This window comes from Danio rerio, chromosome 4, assembly GCF_049306965.1.
Source record: "Danio rerio strain Tuebingen ecotype United States chromosome 4, GRCz12tu, whole genome shotgun sequence".
Lineage (NCBI taxonomy): Eukaryota > Metazoa > Chordata > Actinopteri > Cypriniformes > Danionidae > Danio > Danio rerio.
Window position 1 is genome coordinate 23,331,161 of NC_133179.1, and position 20,510 is coordinate 23,351,670.

Below are 20,510 nucleotides of genomic sequence, written 5' to 3' on the forward strand. Positions count from 1 at the left end.
CACTCATATAAAAGTACATAATCTAAACAATACACCAATCTTTATTCAAATACAAAATTACATAGCTCTTCCTTTGTCAGGAGTGAGGAAAAAAACAAGCATGAGGAAACACTGGCTAGGGCTGAATCTCATATCCCAGAGGATCCAGTCCTTTATCCAGAAGAAGAAGAGAGGATTCCCTCATCTTTTGGAGAAACTTCTGCAGCTCATCTTTAGAGAAAACCTAACAAACAATGAGAGCTCAGATGAAGAAACCATAATAACAATTAGTATCATATTCACTATAAGCGTAAAAATGTACTCAGACAATCAAAAACCATCTCCAAATTAATGCAATTATTTCACAAGAATAAAAATGAAATGAAAGTGTTTTATGAAAGTGTTACTTTTTCAGTTTAAAAAAATATATAATTAATAAAACAATATGGTTTAGAATGCTTTTAAAATCACAATGTGTTGTAATTATGTAAATGCATAAATAATAGCAATAATTGCCATCCATTTTCCCAAGTCTTTAAACAGAATGTCCTATAATCTAAAAAACAAACAAACAAACAAAAAACAAACAGATAAGCACTTTTCCCAAACAAACAAACAAAAAATCTATGTTTTTTAAAAAAAGTAAATAAAATTTGTACTGTTCAACAATTACTTGTGACTTATAGCATACAAAATAAAAGCATTGACATAATTATGTACGGTGTAGACTTAGTATTTATCTATATCTGAAGGCAAACATGTATAACCTTAAAAAATTGTTTGATATATTAACATTTATGTCCTTTTATATGTCCTTATTCTATGCATGAATACATATGTAAAAATTTACAAAATAAAATTTACATATATAAATAATTTTGTTATTTTGTACAGTCAAGATTAAAAGTTAAAACAACTTTATAAAATTATATTTTTTGTATTAAATACTTGTTAGTTTTATTACTTTTTTAGAATTTGAATAAAAAATAATATGGTAATAATAATAATTGCACCATTAGTTTAATGGCCACTAACAATATTTATGGCTAATAAATTCTAAGGTCATTGACCCTGCTGCCCTCTATATAGACAGTGGTGCCGCACACAAACCTCATATAGCTTGTGTTGGTCAGATGCGATGATGTCAGCAAGACGCAGACTCTCCTGGTGGCGTTCAGTTCGCTGCAGTACAGTTAACAGAAGAAAAGACATCATGGGCAAACACAAACGCCGCAGCAGAGTCATCTGATGAGAACGCTCGGAGTCTTCCTCAGCATCCTGCAAAAACAGGAAATCCAGACTACACTCAAAACGGCATTTTCTATATAAACGTACAATGGTTGCATTTCATGTAAAACTTCAATACACAGTACAAACTCAATTCTAACAAGTTGGCACTGTTTGTGGAATGAAATCAAGAATCTTTTTGTTTGTTGCTTTTCTTGGTAACACATTACAATAAGTTTGAATTAGTGAGCTATTAAATGTATTTACTAACATGAATAATGAACTATACCTTACAGTATGTATTCATATCTTATGTGCCAGTTAATGAAAATAAAGTTGTTCATTGTTAGTTCATCAGAGTTCATTAAATGTTAACAAGTCTGAATTTGGATTTTAAAGCAATAGTAAATGTTTTGAACTATGATTAATAAATGCTATATAATAATTGTTTAGTAAAGGCATCAACTAGTTTAGTAAATGCATCAACAATTACCTTATATGTTTAGATAATATATGTGAAATTGTATTTAATGTATTTTATTTATTTTTTATCTTAAAATGTTTGTATTAATATTATGATTATTTCGATTATCTGTATGTCCTGTACATGGTTGAATTGACAATAACGCTGACTTTGACTTGACTTTGAACTGATGAAAGCTTATTGTAAAGCGTGGTGATCATTTTCTTTAACTGACAAAAGTGCAAAGAAAAGTTTTCAGGTGTTTTCACTAACTTACAGAAAAAGTGCAAAGCTTTTAGAACATCCATATTAACCAGTTTTGAAACTGATATTAATAGAATAATATAAAAACATCTTTTTTTTGGGCCCCAGATTGGGCAAATGTCTGCTTGTAGAGTTTTTGCAATCGCTCTCCTCAATTCAATCACTATCTTTCAATTCTCAAACAAATAAACACAATTAAAAAGAAAGGTGATATGCCTAGACCTGTCATAATAATCAATTTATCAACTTATCGCACAATAATTTTTGGTGATGCAATATATATCGCCCATACAAAAAAACAATTTTAGCAACATTTTACCTGATTGTGCAACATCTATTTCTATTGGAAGTCGAAAAAAATTAATAGTATTTACTATAAATTACTATAGTATATTTTCATGTGCGTGTCAAACAATTAAAAATAGATCTGGTACTTTTTTCTAGTTCACTGCACTTGTACATTTTTGTTAACGTCTATCATTATTTATTTGTTTAAGATGTTACTTTTTATATTCTGATTTCAATGCCTAGTAATTAAATTGTTAAAATTATTATAATAATATTTAATATTCAATTAAATATTCTTCAGAATAAAATATTAAGTGTTCTTTGAAAGAGTGTACTTGCATTGTTATGATATTATATTGTCATTCTGTCATTTTATAATAAGTTATTATATAAAATGAGTGGCATAAAATGGTCTTAAAATGACAATAATATTGTTTATCGCATTATATTTGGTGCAATATATCATACGACATAAAAAATAGATATCATGACAGGCCTAGATGTGACATATAAAAATTTCCTTATATTTACAGAATATATTTAGTCAGTGAAAGCATTGAAAACAGTTTCTCAGCATTTTATTTTTTTTAATAAAAGAAAATTTAAAACTAATTATTTTTTACAAAATTTATATTCAGTGTCTGTGTCAAATAAAATGTTGAAATATAACGTCAGTGTGACCTGTCAGCTGTTATACTGTACTCAACGGGCTCTTTAATGCATACATCACACGCTATACATCACTGCATTATAAAGAGCAAACTGTATTACTGGCATGAAACTTAACAGGTATGTACGCCATCCAATTTCCAGAAATAATAGAAATAAAAGTATGTTACTAATACTCAGGCTGATTTGCATGTTGAAATGTGAGCAGTTTATGTTTCATTTAGTTAGTTTGTATTGTGTAGTTTTACCATAGTATGTGCTTTTCTGTCATTTTAAAATGGCACTTTATTTTCACTTTGTGCTAGTCTTTAAATCAATGTATTGTGTGTGTTTGTCAAACATTTTGGTGAATTACATTTGTTTGGGTTCGTTATATATTTGAAAAAAGAGAAAATGATGATCGTGCTCCAATTAAACGGCAAAAGATGCCGTCTGACAGTAAGCATCCCATTCCATTAGATCACTTTTTTTTTTTTAATAATCAGTCCAGGAGGTGGAGTTGACCGACAGCAGTATTAGTTCAAAACTAAAACTATTTTTTCTTTTCAATGCAGTTCAAATGTGACTTTTTATACGCATCAGCTGGCGACCAGAAGTTCAAAGCATCCTTCATATGCATACACGAAGCATAATGGGTAATTTTGCGTTGTACAAAAGGTCTAAAACTGAATACATTTAAGCTTATAATACATTTAAGCTCACCTCTCTGACATCCACCATCCAGCCTCCGTCTACAAACAGCAGCACATTATAGATCCTCTCCTTCACATCTTCAGTGAGAGCTCCTAGACGCCCCTGCCAGTTCTCCAGCTCTATCTGGAGGAACGTGACACAGAAACACTATTACAGATCAAAGCCAGATGTGTTCAGTCTGCGGTGTGTGGATGTCCCGTCCTGACCTTGTACTCAGCCTCTTTCATCTCATGAGCCACTTTCTCTGTAAACTTGGCTTGAGCAGGAGCTGTGGGCTTCACCGGAGGACAGTTCATGTGCTTGAACCACTCGTTAAACGCTTCGTGTGCTTCCTGTAAAAAAGAAGAAAGATCTTCCCACTTAAAGTGCATTCATTATAGTGACAGGCAACTGAGCTATCGCCAAACACCTCCCCTCAACCACAGATGAGCCAATGACAGTGGATTATCAGATGCATTGGGCTCTGAAATAGGTTTGGAAAAACACTGAAAGATCCAAAAGCTAAAACGTTGTGCTTGTAACAATGATTTCTGGCATCTTAAGGGAAAGGGCAATTGAATTATTTTTTTATATTTAAATTTGATTAATTTCCATTTTTATAAGCATCAGTTTTTGTTTTCAATGCTAAGATGACACCACAGAAGATGGGCCAAGTATAGCTCCATCCCTGTTCAAAGTCAAGACAAGATTGTATTTATGATGTTAGTTTTAGTAAATAAAGTAGTAAAGATCAAGGACATTTCTTTCTATTTGCTGTATTGAAAACACTGAGTCACCACTTTGTGTTGTATCAAACTGAACCGTCAATTTAGTGAACAATTACACCAGGGATGTCAAACTCAATTCCTGGAGGGCCGCAGCACTGCACTGTTTAGTTCTAACTCTGCTCCAACACACTTACCAGTAGTTTTCAAACAAGCCTGAAGGACTCAATTAGTTTGATCAGGTGTGTTTAATTAGGGTTGGAACTAAACTGTGAAGAACTGCGGCCCTCCTGGAATTGAGTTTGACATCCCTGCATTACACCCTTTGAGCTAATGTTACCTAAACAATAATGAACTATTGTTATATTATACAGGGAACATAGATATGTAGTGGTAACATTAGCTAGCTCTCACCTATCAGTGCCTCTATACTAAACTGGGGTTAAAATGTCAACTCATTTATTGGTACAAGAACAGTGTGGATCCTGGATCCTTTGACAACTGAAACATGCTTGCATTGGCATCTGTAAACCCTTGCTTTCGAATTGTTGTTGTTACCCACCATATAAACATTATCATCTTTTATAAATTAGTCCACAACATATTTAAATGACACTTGAAGAAACACTCCACTTTTTAACAAATAGGCTCATTTTGAAACCCCCGTAGAGGTAAACATTTTTAACATTTTAATCTATTAATTCAATCTCCGGGTCTCACAGGAGCCCTTTAGCTTAGCTTAGCATAAATCACTGAGGCAGATTAGGCCATTAGCATTTTGCTCAAAATTTAAAATAAAAAAAGTTTTAATAATTTTCCCATTTAAAGCTTGACACTTCTGTAGTTGCATCATGTACAAAGACGGACAGGGATTAAAAATTGCTACGTTTTAGGTTGATAAGGTTATGAAGCATACTCTCATTCTAGCGTAATAATCAAGAAACTTTCCTGCCATATCATGGCTGATGCAGGCGCACTGATATTACACATTGATGTCATCCATTTACGTAGCAGGTAACTATTTTTAGGTGTTGCAAAATATCGCTGCGTCTGCTGCAGACATTGTACAGCAGAAAAGTTCCTTGATTTGACTTTAGGTCAATTCATTGTACAACAGCACTACTCACCAGATAAGCACGAATGCATAGATGTTCACGAATGGCATTCTCCTCTTCTGCAGGAAGTGGTGTGTCCATACCCTGCTCCTCCCACTGCCGGTAGATCTCACGCATGGAGTCTTCGGGCACTTTGGCGAAGACCATCTTAGCAGCGTCATGCTTCTTAGATGCTGTATTGTACATGAGTATAATAGAACAACACTGCAAATCAAAGAACTGATCTAATCTATCTGCTGTGTGTTAAAAAGAAACAAACATTCAATGTGTGATGTATGCATGCGAATCAATGAAGATTTCTATTTCTCTATTTTAGTTTTCCTTTAAATTTGTTTATATCTGCTGTTTACAGCAGACTTAAACTTACAAACTGGTCTGTTTACAAATGGCTTCTATTGATTCTCATTTGCAAGGTACTCTGGATAAAAGTAGAGAAATGTAAATGCTAAAATTCTTTAAAGGATTAATATGGATTTGTTACAAAGTGAGAGGATCTGAAATACATTTTTATAATGTTTGTGAAAGTCTAGTTTATTTAGTGCTACCATTAGCCATTTTTTACACAACCTACAAATGAGCTTGTACAACTTATCAGTGTTTCAGTGAAATTGTGTGTGAGACTGTAACTAATTTTTAAAGAGGAGGCAGTTGATGATATATAAAATGACCAATTACAACATTAATAGATTTTGATATACTATTCTGGCTAGGAAAGTCTCACCTAAGAACTTCCTCATGATGGCGTTGCTCTGTTTAAGTGCTTCAGCTCGTTGAGCAGGATCAAACACCAACCAGTCAATCACATCAATCTTCTGCTGATCCTCCTGTACAGAGAGGAAAAGTTGAATAGCAACACCTACTGCAATGGCTAACCTTAACTAATAAATGAGCTATACATAATGAGTTTATTAGTTTTTTTTTGTAAGCTAATTTTACTTAACTAACATCAATAAATCCAGTGCTTTCCACACATAGATTTTACTTGGGCGACTTTACTACTGCCTAGGTATATTAACGGCCGTCCAAGTATATTGGAGGACCGTTTTTTATTTTTTTTTAAATAATATTATCATCCTTTTACACTTTTTTCGCATCCATTAATCTGTTTGATTAACTAGTGGAAAATCTTCTCTCACCCAACACATTTCATACTGCTTATTGTGTGTGCGCGAGAAAACTGTCAACAACACAGTCTCACATGCTCTGCAGAGACCAACAGAGAGATGCCTATTTGAGGTTTAAAATTGCATCTGGCGACTCCAGCCAGTGTTTGTAAATCTCCTATAATATCCAGGAGTCAACTTTTACTTTCGCTTTCTTAAGTTGTTGCATTTTTGTATTATTCTTTTAATAAAGACTACTTTCCGTTTGGCTTCGCAGCTGACAGCGTGCACTGCGGCGAGACAGAAAGAAAAAGTAAATAACAGATTCTTTAAACGATAAAAATTTATATATATTACTATATGCTCAAAGAGAATAAAATGACATTTAAACTGCCTGTAAAATATATGTACACCATTAGAAATGGTCAATAAACTAATTTACCCTATTTAATAAAATCTAAACTTTCTTTTCTAATCATTAATAAATATCCATTTTAGAGATATGTCTGTTTTTATTCATTTTTCCTGTCATTTATTTCAAATTTGTTGTATGTTATTAATTTGATAATGTGAATAACTTACTTATTTTATACATATCTAAAATGCTTTGGCAATACTGTACTAAATATCATGCCAGTAAAGCATGTACATAAAGCTTTTTAGTTGTAGGAGTATTACATTCTTTCAGTAGTCATTTATCAGTTAATAGAGGCTAATTAGTTAACAAGTTATAATGGAAGGAGCTATAATAGAAGGAGAAGAAAATTCAAGAAAGACTGCAAGGATGGAAAAATAAAATATTTATATTTTACCACTGTATTTATATTGATTTTGTAGTATAATATCTGCGGAGATGTAAACATGTTTAATGTTGCAATTTTAAAAAAACACAAAACTACAATTTAACATTAAACATGTTTACATCTCCAAAATCTTATTTTAAAATCCAAAATCGTATGGATTAATGTGAAATTTTAAATAAAAAAGTAAACTAATATTTTTCCATCAAACCTGTGGTAAACAAGTTTTCATAAATGAAGAGTTCATCATTAGTACCACTGTAGTTGCCGTGTCCAGTGCAGGCGTCAGGTCATGGTGGGAAAATTCATCTGTGTCTCTCTCTCTGATGGTTTCCACTACCGTTTTTGTGATTGCTGCCACTTCCAAACCTAAATACCACAAAAAAATTGGTGACATTATAACCATTGGTGTATTAAGTATGTAATGCAAGAGGACTCTTTAGTGCAAAATAAACCTGCCTGCTTGTGTTGCGAGCTCCAGACAGTGTTTGCGCTGCTCAGTCTCAGTGACTTCCTCCAGGAACTGAGCATATTGTGACACAGCCAAATCTGCAGGAAGGTGACTGACGTAAAACGCAATGAGCTCCACCTGCTTTTCCTTCACCAACAGCGAGATGTAGGCCTTCAGGACATCTACACACACCTCCTCCTGATGAGTTTAAAACAAACGTGAACATTTTACTCACTCAGTGGTAATTAATAAGACATGGTTTTTAAAAATATATATGCGTTTGTATGTACCTTAAGCTGCATGCCCAAACTGCGATAAAACAACACTAAATGTGACATGAAGCGTAAGAGATGGGCTGGCAAAGGTGTATTTCTTCCCAACCAATCACTGAACTCCTCAAGAAGACCTTTAGATAAATTAAGAGGATGTTATTTCTTTGTTAAATAATAAATAAAAAAAAGAGTCTCAAAATAAAAATTTTCTGAAACATACCATCAAGATCTCCAAGAATCACAAACTTCTGAATCACATGGTAGTGCTCCTTGGTTGCGTCCAGAACTCTCTGTCAACAAAACATTTGTGAAGGATCAGAAAATAAACACCAATTTCCCTCTTTACATGACATTACCAATCAAAAATTGAAAACTTTACATCTGTGAAGTTATCACCCCATAAAAACAAATAATCACCAAAACTATGCCATTCGTTTGTGCTGAATTGTGCCGCAAAAATATTAAGCATTATTTTTTTGACCGTGTGACATCACTTTCCACCCCGTATTGCTCAAATGACAAATCAGCAAAGGTGCTTTTTCTGATAAAAAAAGATTTCAGAATAACTTATATTGGCCTAGACTATTTTAATATCTAAAAATAAAGCACCACAAACAAAAATTATATCAGCACAAACAAATTAAAATATTTTAGAATATCATACATGTGGGGTGGCTGGTGATGTCATTGTCTTTAATTCAATATTTTACTAATAGAAGCAGCACTAACGACACATTCATAGGTACAATCCAGTACAAATAAAACACACACAAACGAGACTATTTTGGTAAATATGGAGCAACTAGAGTCGAGACACCTCTGGATGATCTAGTATTATTTTTAGGCCTACAAATAATATTTTTTTGCAGTACAAACGAGCACAAATTGTGAGGAAACGAAAATAATCAATTCATGCACGAATATAAATATAAATATATTTTGGTTATATGTAAACAATGAAAATAGATAAAGTGTTTGCTTAACGGCACAAACCAGGCACAAACGAATGACACCGGTTTGGTGCGAATAAGAGGAAATGGGGTGGAGAGTGACGTCATGGCTCCCCAAATATTTTGCTCTTATCTAAACGAGGAAAACAGATATAGAGTTTGCTTTAAGGGCAAAAAAAAGCACAAATTGAGTACAAACGACCTGTGCTGATTTGAAGTCATTTGAGCAACATGGGGTGGAAAGTGACGTCACACAGTCAAAAAAATAATGCTTAATATCTCAGACCCCAAACCGGCACAAATTTTCTTTTTTGCGACACAAATCAGCACAAACGAATGGTATAGTTTTGGGGATTATTTTTTATTATGGGTGCCATCTTCACGGAGGTGAAAACTTTTTAGACGTTTTGCCTGTTTGATTACATGACAATGTTGTTTTTGGGTCTGAAAAGGCATACATTTTTCAAGTTTTTAAAAAAATACCCTCTTTTTTGGGGCAGTGAATAAACTAAGTCTTTGAAAGTGATGCCATTATGTTTGGGTGAGTGTAGATTAAAGCACAGCACAAACAAACACAACAATGACAAAGTTTGTGGTACTGTAGTTGGTGCTTAAGTATTTGCTAAAACTTCATCAGCAAAGTGTGGATTTACTTCACATTAGAACCAAATGTTGAGATTCATCTTGAACACACAGCAAACTAGCAGAAAGCACACCATCCCTTACTTACAAATACTGTTTACTATCAAGGTGACAGCTTGAAACACTGGCCTGCCATTGATAATATAGTGCTTTTTTAAAGTTTTGTGGATTGGTGTAAACACAGATCATTAAAAAATGTTGTCATGTACATTTTATCAAAAAGCTACATTGTTGTTGTCTAAACATTGTTACATATTAAACCTCATTCATTTATTCTTACCTTGGACTCTGTTGCTTGAATCTCTTCAAAGACTTTCTCCAGCGTCCAACTAAATAATAAAAAGAATTAATCATTAGGTGAAAAAGGATATAAAAGGAGAGAATGCATATTAGAAAGTCACTGTAGTCCTACTTGGTCTCCAGGAAGTCTCTGGGCAGCTCCTCCAGCTCTTCACTGCCCAGACCAGAAGAACAGATCTCCTGCTCGACCAGAGTGTCCACCATCACCCGGAAATAAGCCCATACTGTGTCTTCCCAGGACTCACACACCGGCAACAGCTGCAGGACACAAGCACATGATCAAATAATGACTAAAGCAAGAGGAAATGGTGTAAATATGAGTTAAAAATATGACTATTTACCTGTTTGAGGTTTCCGCTCAACGCAGCATAGATAGCCCTTTCATATTTGTTGAACTGCTCCTGAAACAGCAACATAAAGCAGACTCTTAACTGAAATATTTATAGACATTATGTAAAGAGGATTTAATGAATATTTTTATATTTTCTTTTCGAACTAATATGCTTATGCTATAAACCCTTTTATGTATTGAGCAGCAGAGTGATGTTTTAAACTTTATTCAAATATATTTGTACAGCCTTTTCCAAAATACTGTTACCAAAAAGTAAACCATAATAAATATATTACATGACCATAAAGTTTGACCAGCTCACAACCAAATTTACTATATTTAGGATTTTCTTTTCCCTCAACTAAAATTTCCCAAACTTTCTAGCGCATGGATTTAGACCTCAGATCTATAGTTTTCTCACCTCTTCTGCCATTCTCCAGCAGCAAACCTTCCAGACGCTGCGATGAGGATTTCCCTCCACAGGCTGAAGCTCACCACCCCCTGAACACACACACAGACAGTTCACTGTATCTGACTGGTAAATGTCCTTGACTTTCAGTTGATTATGACCACTGGATAAATAATAATAAAAATAGTAGTATTTTAAAGAGTCTGAAGTATTTTTAACTTCTAGCTAATTCAATATTCATAAATAAAAAAACATAATAAAGCATGCTAAAACTATACCCATGGTCATTTCAAATAACTACAATGTTTCTTTAAAATTACTGATAATTTACAATATATAAATGTAGTTACATTTACAGCAAGTGATTTCATTGGCAGTTCACCTAAAATAATCATCTTCACGCTTATGCTGTTCTAAACTCATATAAATCTCCTTGGCCCATCATTTAGCAATGACTGAACTGGCATTTTGATTATTTGATGTCATCTACAGATGTGCCATCTATAAAAACTCAGATGTGTACTAAAATTGCCTTTAGATTTAAATGAATAAGCTTTTAATGTAGAAACAACTCTCTCAGTTTTGATAACAACAATCTTCATTGTGTTTTGAAGATATATTAAATTATTATGGTATTGGAATTATATCAGGTTAAAAAAAACATAACAATAATAAAGTTTATAAAATATAGATAACATAAGCATAGTTAAATATTGGTTTTTGTTAGTAGGTATGTGTGTGTTGACCTCCATTGATGTTGGGGTCATGGTAGAGTTTCCAGCCTTCCAAAGTGGCAGCACGCCAGGCCTGACCACAGCGCTTACACAACCTCTGAGCCTGCAAATGCACACAGAGAGAGACAAATTTATAAAGTGACATTTTCAGTATCCACAATTCTGCAGTTAAAAAAAGGAGATAAATTTCAGACTTTACTGTCATATATTCCCTTTGAAGCTCTAAAAAATTTAATTATTTTTATAGATATGCCATACATTTCTGAATGATTGTCACCATAGAAAAGCCACCTGGCTATGTGACACTACAAACACTTCTCTTTTCTTGTGTTTTTGAACCGTTCAAAAGAAAATTTAAGTTTAGTTGAAGTTTAAAGGTACTTCAGAGCATTTACTAAAATAAACAGAAAACTCCTAAGACTCACAACCTAGACACAATTATTATTATTAGAATAACTACTCAAAGTGTGTAATTACAAATACGCTAACATGTTATTACAGGATTACAGCTTAGTATAGTATCAGTACAGACCCATAACACAAGCATTGTGTAAACAGAAATGTAACTTAACATTTGTGGCCAAATCAGAGTATTTATGTATAATAAAATACTCAACTACAAAATACCTCAAGAATGGCCATACCTAATAACCATCCAAAAAATATAGGATTAACAAAACTACAAAAATTGCTGGTTGAGTTATTGTTTTACTCCTAATTCCAAGGTTATTTCAGAAAAGAAAACAAGGGTGGAAGAGAAAATGATTTTTGTGTTGTAAAGCTTATCCTGTAAATAGTATTTTTAGTAGGAGGTTATGTTTTACAGATTCATGCACAAGATCTCTCAACATTCCTGCAGCTAGTTTTAAAAACAAGGTGTGTCATTTCTGCATAGACTGCCTGTGGTGTTGTGTTTACCGTTTCATTAATCATGTATAACAGTGGCAAACAAGTTTTCCCATGAAGATACAGTTCACTGAAAAATCTAAATTCTGTTTACTGATTTGCTCCAAATCTGTTTGAGTTTTTTTCTTCTGTTCAAAACAAAGTAATATATACTGAAGAATATTGGAGAAAAAAAGCAGCCATTGACTTCCACAGCATTTTTGTTCCCAGATTAAGTGCAAAAGCGGCTTTTAACAAGCTTGCTTCAAAATATTTTGTTTTGTGTTTAACAGAAGAAGGAAATTCATAATATGTACAACCATTTGAGTAAGGAAATAAAAAATGTAGGGTGACCTATACGTTTAAGGGAATTAATAAAGCATCTCAACTAACATACACACATACCTCATCAGTCATGCCAGCTCGTATGAGATTGAAGAGGTTTTTGAGGAGGCGAGAGTCGTCCTCTCTGTCCAGGTCTGCCAGGGGTCTTTTCTGTCTGATGGGAGCATCGGGATCCAGTTCAGTGACCAGTGGCCTGCTTAAACCACCACTGGACTGATTCCTCCTCAGCTTCAGCGTGTGGAGTGTGTTCTCCCTGCACACCAACAAACAGATTAATAAAAAATTTTATTTAGACATACTGAGACATTCTCAAAGACATAAATGAGTGGTAAAATCACTTACCAGTACACAGATTTAGCATAGTATTCAATGTTATCCGAGAAGTCTCCTATATCGTCTTTTGCTATACTCTCCAACCAATCCACCACCAGCTAAATAAAAACACACATCAGATATTGAGCTTTTTTTTTTTTTTCAATGTAAAAATATATTGGTGTAAAATGGATGTATGTTTACCTGGCTCTGTCGCACCATACTGTCCTTTTGGAAGAACTGCTCCATTACTGCTTTCTCACTCTCACTGGGCATCTCCAGAGAAAACACAACACGAAACAGTTCATATCAAAGTGAGATGTCCATGAGTAAAAACATGGCACACACCAGGGCGAACAGTCTAAATGAAACTGATACGGACACTGTATTATATTGACTAGGAGTTTTTAAAACATTAATTTAAACCAAATAAAAAAGAATCTTAAATAAAAAAAAATTACATATTTTGCATTTTGATTGCAGCAAATAAAATTATATAAAAGCTCCAGTAAATTAATTGACATTGTGTCAATTTGTCTAATCAGAATAAAACTGCATCTCTATTTAAACAAACAAGCAAAAAAATACAAATAAAATTGTGATTCTCTGGTTTTATAGAATTACGCAGCTCTATCCCAAGCAGAAGAGTAGAAAGAAACACACATGCACTTACAGTAATATCCATCATGATGTCTTCTTCTAAAACAGTCTGAACTCTGTCTCTGTGTTTGAGAGAGTTTTAACAATACATAAGCAAAAAAGTAATAGTATTCAGATATTTAAAAATCCTACTGTTTTAAAGTCTGGTATTAATAAGATTATTATTATTATTATTGTTTATTTAAACTCATAATATTGTATTTACATAGCATTTATTTGATCAAAAAACAGCAGTGAATAGTAATAGATAAGCTTAATTTACTACAGCAGCCATTACTTCAGTCTTTATTGAGACATAATCTTTGAAAAATCCCTCGACTTTGCTGATTTAGCAGTAAATAATCAATTCTCATTAAACTCAATGTTGAAAAAAGTTGTGCTGCTTTATATTTGTGTGGAAACTGAAACATTTTTGCATTTTTAGATAAACTAAGCAAAAAAACATCAAAAATATTCATTTGAAATGGAAATAGATTTGAAATGCTGTCAATTTTGATAAATTTGCCACATCAGCAACTCATGGGTATTTTATGGCAAGCTTAATATAGATTAAATACAAAAAACTTCAATAACAACTTATTTCTTATGCATTCATCAAAACAGTAGTGTGTGTGGTCTAATGTATGAGTGTGTTGTACCTGTACAGAGAGGTGATAAGTCTCCAGGTCACCATCTCTTGCTGCAATAACCAGGTGATGCTGACAGTCTTGGAGGATTTCTGCTGGCCAGGGGCTGAACGGAGAACCAGTTTCTGCAACACACTGACCTACAAGTCAGGACAGTGCATTAGTAATGACTTGTTGTGCCAATATTTTTACTTGCTATAACACTAAAAACTAAAGTCATTTTTAAAGACTATAGTCTTTTTTTTTTTTTTTTTTATAAAATCACTTACCAGTACACAGATTTAGCATAAAATCACTTACCAGTACATAGAATATGAAAATATTTTATGCATTACATACAGCTACTTATCAAAATTCCTTTGTCAAACAAGTTCATATTTTTGTTCAAGCATTGTGTGTGAATTTTAAAACAGTTACACATAGGTCAACCGAGAGTAAAAAAACATAATAAAAGTATTAGTTTCTTAAACAACTCAAATCAGTGCTGATGATTACTTGGAAAAATAAAATGATTTTAATCCTTAAAATTACAATTAGTTTACATGTTACTGTTTTATTGGAAAACACACAAAAACAAACAATCTCCTCTCAATACACACATATACTAAAGGTAAGAAGATGTATTACAGGATTAATACGTAGGATTATTAGTCTTGGATAAGTCAAGGATCTGAAATAACATTTATTTTAATGCACTTTTTAAGTTATGCTGCACAAAAAATAATCTAAAATAAAATAAAAAACAAAATCTCTCAGTATGTACTACATACAAAACAAACTCTGCTATCCATCCATACAACACAAAAACCAGAATTATAATTACATCATTTAAATACATTTTTCCAGCAGTGCTAAAAAGCTGAATAAAAAAAAGATTATTTGCTCGATGGTCCAAAACTGAAAAAAATGTGTCAAAATATTTAACATTTTCTAAACCAACATTACAATATGCATGTCTTGTAAACACAATTGATGCATTTGAGCAAAGTATGTATGAGTATTTGCTTAAACAGAAAAAAAATGGAATAGCAAAAATGAAAATTTTGTCCTAAAGGTCCTGAATGTATTATAATTGTTTATCTACAGAAAAACTGAATTATACAAATTCAACGTTAATAATAATAATTTTTTTTTATAAAAATATTAAATATATGCTGTTTGTGTTTAATACAGCCTAAACGATCAAAAAAAAAAAAAATATATATATATATATTTAAATTTAAATTATGTACTGCTAGTGTACCTTATCTTGACAGAGAGCTTCATATTCCTCCAACAGGTCAAACACGGCTGTGGACGCATGACGCAAATAAGACTCCAGGAATTCAGGAAACAAACCAAGAGAAGCTAAGAGAAGAAAACAGAAGAGCTGAAAATCATGTCAATTGACCGCTTCATTTGTGATTATGAATTACTAAGAGTATTCACCAGCCTCTCCAGGATCATCTTCCTTCAGCATCAGAGCACTCATGCTAACGTCGTCAGTAAAGCTTGTGTCCACTATTCCTGATAGAGGAGATGGGTAAAGACTGTTCGTCCAGTCACTGTCATCCAAGTTCTGGAGAGCAAACAAACAACAGCAGCACACAAAAATGTTACTAACACCAACTAAATTTGCAGTCAAAGGCTAAATTATTAGCCCTCCTTTATTTTTTTTTTATATTTCCCAAGAGATGTTTAATAGAGATTTTTTCTATTATATATATATTTTTCTGGTTTACTTTAGTTTGACTGGAAGAAAACCTTAGGTCAATATTATTAGCCACCTTGAAAATGATTTATAAAATTGCATTGCCTTGAAATTGGACTCTGATTGAAATTACTCTGATTACTAGTATCTCACAAAAGAACTAGTCAAGTATGATGTAATGTCATCGCAGCAAAGACCAAATAAATTAGTTATAAAATATTTACGATTAAAACTACTGTTTAAAATGTGTTGGAAAAAATGTCTCTATTAAACATCACTTGGGAAATAATTGAAAAAAATAATACAAATCTAACAGGAGGGATAATCATTTCATCTTGATCTGTACATAGACTGTACAGAGGGATAAAGGATGTTATGTTTGTACAAACAGAGGTCACTCACCATGCTCAGGCCGCCTTTGGTACGAGGTGTGTTTACGAAGCGAGGGGTTCTGCTTCCTGAGGTCCCGAGGATGGCAGACACATCGGGATTCCTAAGGGCACTTCTTGGGGTGACTGTAATAATAGTTTTTAAAAAGCATATAAATACAGCATGCTCTTCACAAAATATAAGAGTAAATACACTTAAACTTAACCAGAATAAACATTTTCAAACTTTTAGATTAGATACAAAGATAAATAAATGTGACTCGCAGCATTATAAAAAATTTAAGCTAAAAATACCAATGCATAAACTTTTTATCATTCAGCTGACTATAAAACTTTAGAGAGTATCATTTGTTTATTTTCTATTTCTTTTATTTAAATGGTCTGTATCTGTTTTTTTTTAGTTACACCCTTAAAAAGGCAGGTACACATTTTGATGTACTGTATATGTGTTTATGTAAAGCACTTTGAATTGCCATTGTGTATGAAATGTGCTATATAAATAAACTTGCCTTGCCTTGCCTATATAGTGTACTGCATATATCTAATTTGTGATCATTTAATTTAGAAAATAAGATTAAAATGTTTTTTTAGACCGAATCAAATTACAATAGTTTGACTATGTCTTGCATGCAGTAATATTCATTTTGGATTATAGATCACATCTTATTTACTTCCAATTTGAAGCTCACTGCTATTTTTTCCCAAGAGCACAGTGCAGTTGAAGTTATTATCCCTCTTGTGAAACTTGAATTATTTCTCAAAGTGCTGTTTAACAGAAACTAGATTTTTTCCCCAACACATTTAAAAACAAAACAGATTTAATAATTAATTTCTAATAATTAAATTATTTTGTCTTTGCCATGATGACAGTACATCATATTTTCCCAGCTATTTTAAAGTGCAACTTAATAGTGAGGTTTAAACTAGGTTAATTAGTTTACCTAGACAATTTTGGTAAATTAAGCAAGTCATTGGACAACAGTTGTTTGTACAGCGGTCACCCAACTGATAACAAAACTAAAGGGGGGCTAATAATATCGACCTCAGCAGATTTTAAAGTTTTTTATTTTTATATTTCAGAAAAACTAAAAGAAATAATGCTTTCCGCAAAATAAAAATAAAAAAATTATAGGAAATACTGTGCAAAATGTTCTTGCTGTTAAAAATCATTTGGGAAATATATGAAAAAGAACACCAATTTCACAGGAGGGCTAATAATTCTGTCTTTATAGTTCATAGTGTACGTGTGCAGTATGTGTTTACTTACATGTCTGTTTAAGGCGAGGTCCAGGTGTTTGGCGCAGGAGAGGTCGAGCAGGGGTCGTGCTGGTGCCAGGAGAGTCATCCTGTGCCAACGGGACTGAACTCAAGAGTAAAGGGATAATAACATCCTTCCTACATGCTTATAACAATTTTTTTAGTGAGGATCATGGAGATACAGATAGTGTTATTTGTAATCTTAAAAGGATACAAGCAACTTTTTTGTGAGAACTCTTTCTGCGGGCCGCACGGGTCACCTCAGCGTCCCGAACCACTGGACTCAACCAAGTCTGACTCCTGCACAAGAATAAACACATTTTACATCCTACACATCATAACATCTTTAGTGCTGCAGAAGAAAAAATGAACAGTGTTAGGCTGGATGAACAACTTTCCTGGCCTTAATATTTTTTACCACCCATTATTAACAAAAATAAAAAACAACCAAACAAAATAAAAAAATAAATAAAAAAATAAACAAATAAATACTTGTATAAAGAATGACTCGAGGTGAGGAATTTTTGGGTTTTATAGAGGTAAAGTTGGTTTTATATTCTTCCTAATAATATCATTTCAGAAATTATATTATTCTGAATTGGCAAATCATATTAGTAGCCAACGATTATCCAAGTATCTGTATATAATGTTCATAGTACATCTGTTTGCAAATATTACCAATAGTTTTCTATAATTCCACTTATAACTTATACCTAAATCCTCCACTTGCTCCTGTTGCACTCCTTGTTAGACCTAACCTATATAATGTCTTGTACATGTGTAATGACAATGAAGTTCAATATAATCTAACCTAAAAACTGCCAGAACAAAGAGCGCTAACAAATGAGTACTCTTATGTGGCCTAAAACGGTGCATTTAAGCTATAATAGCATTATGTTCTAATTAATTTAAAAAATGAAACACAATATAAGTGATAAAAAATAAAATATGCTCTTTTCTGTCATGTGTTTTTATAGTCAAACTATTCAACTGACATGTGGAGCGGTTCTCTATACAGTAACTACATCCGGGTATGGCAGAAAGGCTATATAGCAACCAAAATAATCCAACGCCATTCGTAAACAACCAAAACAATAATAAAATGTAATCTTTACCATTCCATATTGTCAATATGTTCCTATCTGCTAGCCAAAGCTGCTAGCACACGGTTTGAGCGCCTTCACTTCTGAGGTTATTTCTTCATCTGTGCCGTTCATGTCTTTGTGTGAATCACACTGCCCTCTAAGGGAGTAGCTGAACGATTACTGCACCACTAAAGCCTGTCAGGCACTGCCATCTACTGGATACAGGAAAAATTTCATGCAAATCAAAATATCTTATTTGTTCTATAATCATTTTAAATGTATGCGATTTTGGGATAACATTTATTCCTAATTATCCTGTAATAATATAAGACTTTTCGAGCATATTTGTAGCCTTAGCCAATTCAAAACGTATATATTGCTTTATTAAACGCACGCGACGTGTAAGGGATTATTTTTTAATTTGTACAATAAATTAAAATGTCACGTCTCATGAGTGGTATTCGGGGGATGTTTGAAGGATTTTCCGTACAAATGTCACGTAGTTATTAACGTCTACGTTAATGTCAGGTTATTGCTCATAATAATTCGATACATAGAAGGATGAACGGAGATAACGTAACATGAGTTTATCAATTTTACTGCAGTCGTGACATACCAAGATATGTGGCCCAGTTCAGGCCCAGCTATAAGCTGTTAACTTGGCTGAGACTTGGCCCAAATGGTCCATATTTGGCCAGACTTTGTCCCGTTGTGCACCGCATTTCACTGCAGCATGTGGGCCAGGCAAAAGCTGATTGTGTGGGCCAGAGAATGTTTGCCATGTGGGTAAGAATAACAACACAAAATCAACAGTTGTCCTTCTAAATCTAGTGTTTGCCAAAGTATTGCTTATTTTATACATGCTTGAGGTTGTATAAGATGAACTTACTGTAATGCTTCGAAGCTTCTCTTCGTGATCTAAAACCTGAAAATACATGCATCTTAATGTTTCATCTCATAATGAAAATGCATCAGACAAAAATAATTGTGAGTTTGCAAAGTGGGCCGCTCTATTGTCAAGATATTGAAATTTCGAAGAATTTCAGAATGGATATAAGATTGTAATGGATTTTAATGACAAAGAAAGAAAACTTATTAATTCCAATATATAATTGTTTTCCATAAATGTTCTTCTCAATTTAAAACACATAATTTAGTACAATCACTAATTATTTTATAAAGTTTAATAAGCACTGGTCAGAAAAAGAACTTTGTTTAATTGTTACACAAATATCAGTATGCTTAATGCCAATGGGACACTATTTCACCCATATTTTATTTTGACAAAATTATATTACACACTTTGCTTGACATCATCTCAGCAGGCACACATGGGTTGGATTTAAGTCGTGATGTCAAATGACCAAAATTCAACGTTTAGCCAGCATCTATGGACAACATTATTTTGACGTCCAATAACAACATCATTAGACGTTGATATTTGGTTGATTTTAGGTTCTGTTGAAAAGTGACCAAAATCCAAATTCGATCCAACATCTTAAACCAACATCATATTTATGTCAAATCTGAAATTTATTCGTAAGGTATGGCAACCAAAATCCAACGTCTGACAGACGTCATAGTGGTACCATCCACACAATCTCAAGCTGACATCTTTAGACATTGATATTTGGTTGATTTTAGGGTGGGCATGTCCGCCTGTCTGGGGTACATCAAGTTGACATCCTGTGCCTGCTGGGACTGCTTTCTTCGTATATAAAATCACTTTTGTAAATTTAATTTGATGTGGACACAAAAATGTATCTCTTCTTTGACCTAGAGGTTATACTTACCTTATCCTGCAATTGTGTCACAACCCACAGACAGCATTATCGTTAAAATAAACCATTAAACAGTTTATGCGCAA

At 33.1% G+C, this 20,510-nt stretch overlaps 1 protein-coding gene across 1 annotated transcript; it reads right to left on the reverse strand.

Annotated features, from left to right (window-relative positions):
- Positions 1-10: 10 nt before the first annotated feature.
- nup107 (nucleoporin 107) lies at positions 11-18,769 on the reverse strand. Its single transcript, NM_001030167.1, has 26 exons — positions 18,674-18,769; positions 17,773-17,858; positions 17,569-17,661; positions 16,315-16,427; positions 15,651-15,780; positions 15,466-15,569; positions 14,235-14,362; positions 13,610-13,658; positions 13,141-13,212; positions 12,967-13,055; positions 12,685-12,877; positions 11,407-11,497; positions 10,673-10,752; positions 10,262-10,321; positions 10,033-10,178; positions 9,901-9,949; positions 8,249-8,318; positions 8,047-8,162; positions 7,765-7,954; positions 7,562-7,674; positions 6,124-6,226; positions 5,415-5,575; positions 3,790-3,915; positions 3,593-3,706; positions 1,090-1,257; positions 11-223 (listed from the first exon to the last, which is right to left on the reverse strand). Exons 1-26 carry the CDS (start codon positions 18,679-18,681, stop codon positions 116-118), a joined length of 2,760 nt encoding a protein of 919 aa, NP_001025338.1. The 5' UTR covers positions 18,682-18,769; the 3' UTR covers positions 11-115.
- Positions 18,770-20,510: the final 1,741 nt, after the last annotated feature.

Bases quoted from the DNA above. Each gene is read 5' to 3' on its own strand.
- nup107 (NM_001030167.1), bottom strand. The intron at 17,662-17,772 runs GTATCCTTTTAA...TCTTGAGTTCAG, and splicing joins TTCTCACAAAAAAGTTGCTT to TCCCGTTGGCACAGGATGAC. The intron at 10,753-11,406 runs GTCAACACACAC...GTGTGTGTTCAG, and splicing joins TGACCCCAACATCAATGGAG to GGGGTGGTGAGCTTCAGCCT.